General features: G+C 35.4%; 1 protein-coding gene across 1 annotated transcript in view; it reads right to left on the reverse strand.

The window, feature by feature from the left end:
* The window catches only part of LOC107608255 (F-box/LRR-repeat protein At3g58900-like), a 4,329-nt gene extending 2,626 nt beyond the window's left edge, over positions 1 to 1,703 (reverse strand). The window contains exons 1-2 of the mRNA XM_021110119.1: positions 1,578 to 1,703; positions 298 to 1,211 (exon numbers count right to left, since the gene is read on the reverse strand). Coding sequence (XP_020965778.1) covers positions 298 to 1,200 — 903 coding nt within the window. The 5' untranslated portion in view covers positions 1,201 to 1,211; positions 1,578 to 1,703. The remainder of the gene's footprint in view (positions 1 to 297; positions 1,212 to 1,577) is intronic.

Here is a 4,194-nt window from a genome sequence, read left to right on the forward strand (position 1 = left end):
ATTTCTTAATATTTAATTTTATTTAATTTTATATTTAATATTTTGAATTTTTTTAATTTTGTCCTAGCATCTTTGGTTTTTTTCAAAGCTATTTCTAGACATTTTTAATTTTGTCTCTAACATTTTAGATGAAATTAATGTTTATGAATAATTTTGAAACAAATCGAAAGCATTAGAAACGAAATTGAATGAAATTAAATATTAGAAATATTTTTTAAAAAGTCACAAATTAAAGACAAAAAATATACTTTATCCAAAAAAAAAAGAAAACCAAGGAATAAAAGAAATAGAACTGACCACTTGAGGTACATTTTGTGTAATATCCAATTTAAGCACTTTTATTTGAGAGAGAAAGCTCTCTCTAGTGAACTCCACATAGGATCCTCCGAATTCTGCTTCCACAAGTCTTGGAACACTTCTGAATTCTGTGTCCAAATGGGGTCCACAGTATTTGAATGACACCAAATTCTCAGCACAAATTTCCAGGTTCCTCAGCTCCCAACACCTCACCAACTCTAAACATTTCAGCTTCAATGATGAACCTGAAGAAGAAGAAATGTTCATAGAATTTGGAACTCCTGAACTATTTAAACTCAAAGTTTCAAGTGAAGGGCAGCAACAAAGTAAATATTCTAGCATCTCACTGGTCAAGTTAACGAATTTCAACCTCAAAACACATAAGGAGTCAAAATTTTCCACTTTGAACAAATGCAATGGAAGAACATATTCAAATGAGTGCCCAAAATATAGCTCTAGCTTATGAACCTTCTTCTGAATTGCATATTGAAGCCACTTTTCAACATCATAGTCAGTGGCAACATGGAACCAAAATCTCAATCCTTCAAGTGTTGGACTTTTAAGTGAACTCAACAACTCATTGATCCAATTTGTGTATGTTTTCCTTTCTGCATCAAACATGATCTCCATTGCCATTTGTAATTGTCTCCCTGAAGCCTTATTAATATCCTTTTTCATGTCTTTCATCACTGGTGAACCATCAAACTCTAAGGCTCCAGAGAAGAATTTCCATAGGTGCCTCCATTTTCTTGAGAGGATGCTGGTCCTAGCTGCTTCATTTATTGCCAATTTTGATAAAATTGTTACAGGGATTCCATCTGGCAATTGGTTTATGATGGGATCCTCTTCTTTATTGTGAAATTTTGCTCTCTTCTGTTTATAATCTTCTGATGATTGCTGCATCTTACATGATCCTATGAAATAATAATAGTGGAAAAAGGAAATTAAAAGCGAAGGAAAATTGAGGGGCAAATGGAACAAAATAATTTATTAAGTTATGAAATAAAAAATGTGGAGATCCTATGTTAAAAACAATGATGTTTGCAAATGTAGTAGTAATAATAATAAGGCTTTTCAAACTTTTGTTGTTGAAATTTGGAAATTAGATTAATATATCTAAATCACTGAAAGGCCTTTTCGACTTACTAATATATATACGATATCTACTTTCTGAGATTTGTGAATGAGACAGAAATTAATATCGATATTATGATGATTAAGATATATTTGATAATGGTACTTTGATGCCACTTTTGCAAAATGATCTTAGAAACTAGAACCTGGTTTGGAGAACTTGTTTGTGAATTGTGATGCACATAGATTCAACCTGTAATAAAAGATCCGAAGTATGTTCCGTTGGTGATGGGCATCAACTCAAATTACTAAAATAATTTTTTGTTGGTACTTACGAATAAGAAAATAAGAAAATAATTTTCTAACATCCGGAATCGAAGTCAGTATGAAAGTTTTGGTTACCATATTTAGATTTTAATGTGATCTTGTTATAAAATCCAAACTTGATAAGTCAACAAGATATCTACCTATAAGTACAAAAATGGGCACGGATTTGGTGAGCAGTTCCTGTTTGTGTCACCAAAAGGCCCAAAAGTTATTTTGCTCACTGGTAAGTTAAATAGACTAAAATAAAATATTTTATTTTAATAAGGTCTTTTCTTTTATAATTTTTAAGAGGGGTTTTCATATTTTTTTTATTGGAAAAACTACCATTTGTACCCATAAATTTTGCGAACGCTGACAAAAGTACCCATCAAACAAGAAAACTAACGTTGTACCCATGAAAGATAGGTTCCGTGTGTCAATAGTACCCAAACCGTGATTTTTCGTTGACTTTTTAATAAAATTCCCAAATTACCCCTTTTATCTTCTTCCCCAAATTCCAAATTTCACAACTCTCATCCTTCGTCTTCCTCTGCCACCGCCAGTCACCTGATGTCTTCCTCCAACCTTTATCCTCAACCTCCATCTCTCTTTATTCCAATTCAAATTTGTTCTCCAAATCTAAATCCAAATCAACTTTAACATCATTACCCTTATTATTTCTTTCTTCTTCGGATGCAACAACAACACTAAGAAAGCACACCCTTGTCAAACTCTTCAACCTCTTTAACCTGAATATTGTTGTTCTTCTTATTCCAAATCAATAAGTAGTAGAATTCAGCAACCAGAGCCAACAAGAGGTCGATGGCCACGTTCTCTTTCCAACGGTGACTCCAAACACTGCTCAGCGCCGTCGATCTGTAGAAAAAGGGGATGCTGTTAGAGTATCTTCATGCCATTTGGTAGACTGATATTCACATTGCAGCCACCGCCGCTGCTTAGGCTAGGCTTCCGATGCCACCGCAGAACCCTCTAGAAGGCTGTGGTGGTAGTAATGTTATTGTTGAAGGATCTTGTTTCACTTTGAGTACTCGAGAACAAGGAGGGATGATGGTGGCGGGGTACATTGATAAGGATGAGCTTCTGAACATGCCGAGTATGATCGAAGACATGGCCAGGGGAATGCAGGGTGAAAAAGGACCCACACTCCCAAGCCAACCTTCGACGACGACATCATCAGCAAGTGCTGCTCCTCCAGTGAGTTCCCAGCGAAGCTTCTCCTCTGCAACAAATGCGACCAAGGCTATCACATCTTCTATCTCCGACCTATCCTTCCTTCCGTTCCCAAAGGCTCTTGGTTCTGCGCCTCTTGTTCCCATAGTGAGACCAAGAGACTAAAATGTATGTATTTTTTGTTAATTTCAAACTTCTTTTTATTTTTCTACACCAGATCTACAAATCCATAATATTTGAACAATAATCTCAGATAATTAATAATCCACAGTTCTTAATCTTTTTAATTTAACAATTTTTAATCTTTTTAATTTTTTGGTGGCTGGCAGCAGCAGAAGAAGACGAAGGATGAGTGTTGTGAAATTTGGAATTTGGAGAAGAAGATAGAAAGGATAATTTAGAAATTTTATTAAAAAGTCAACGAAAAATCACGGTTTGGATACTATTGTCACACGGAACCCATCTTTCATGGGTACAACATTAGATTTCTTGTTTGATGGGTACTTTTGTCAGCGTTCGCAAAATTCATGGGTACAAATGGTAGTTTTTCCTTTTATATTTTTTTATTTTATTTACTTTTTCATTGATAATTAGTTAATTATAGACTTCAATTCCATTATTAATTCTCAAAGCTTCTTTTCCGTTGCCATGTCCTCCCTCTAACTCCTCCTACGATTGTTTTCTATATTAAGACTTTTAGAAACTAACACCGAATCTCCCCTCACTACTACCACCACCGCTGCCACCTCCCTCCTCTTCTTCCGTCGTCACAAGCCCACCGTCCCTTCCATTATTTCCACCTTCAGCAACAACTCCAAACCTTCCCATCGCCTCTTCTACTCACTCCTTCATTGCGCCACCAACTCTTCCTCTCTACTCAGCCATGGGGACTTTGACACTGTCTTTTTTGGCATTCTCCCTCCTCCAGCAAGAACCTTATCGCCTGCGGTGGCGCGTGTGTACTTAAGGGTGAAGATTGCGGAATTGATCTCCGCCATGAGAACTCCGATAGATGTGGCGGCAATGATCCTGACGCCATCAAAGACAATCTAATAAACCTTATTGGATTTTTCGAAACCCGAATCCATGACAATTTTTTTCTTTTCTTTCTAATTTGTTTGCGAAATTTAAATCAATGAATCGCAGAATTGGGATTCTTATTGCAAAGTGATGAATGGGTTGTGTTCTATTGTCCGAATTATTACAACACACATTATTTGAATATATACAACACAATCACATATTCAAATATACAAAACAAATAAGAGAACTATAAGTCACCAAAAAAAAAAAGAGAACTATAAAAAATTTGAAGTGTATAAAGTA

Source organism: Arachis ipaensis, chromosome B01 (assembly GCF_000816755.2).
Source record: "Arachis ipaensis cultivar K30076 chromosome B01, Araip1.1, whole genome shotgun sequence".
NCBI classification, from domain to species: domain Eukaryota; kingdom Viridiplantae; phylum Streptophyta; class Magnoliopsida; order Fabales; family Fabaceae; genus Arachis; species Arachis ipaensis.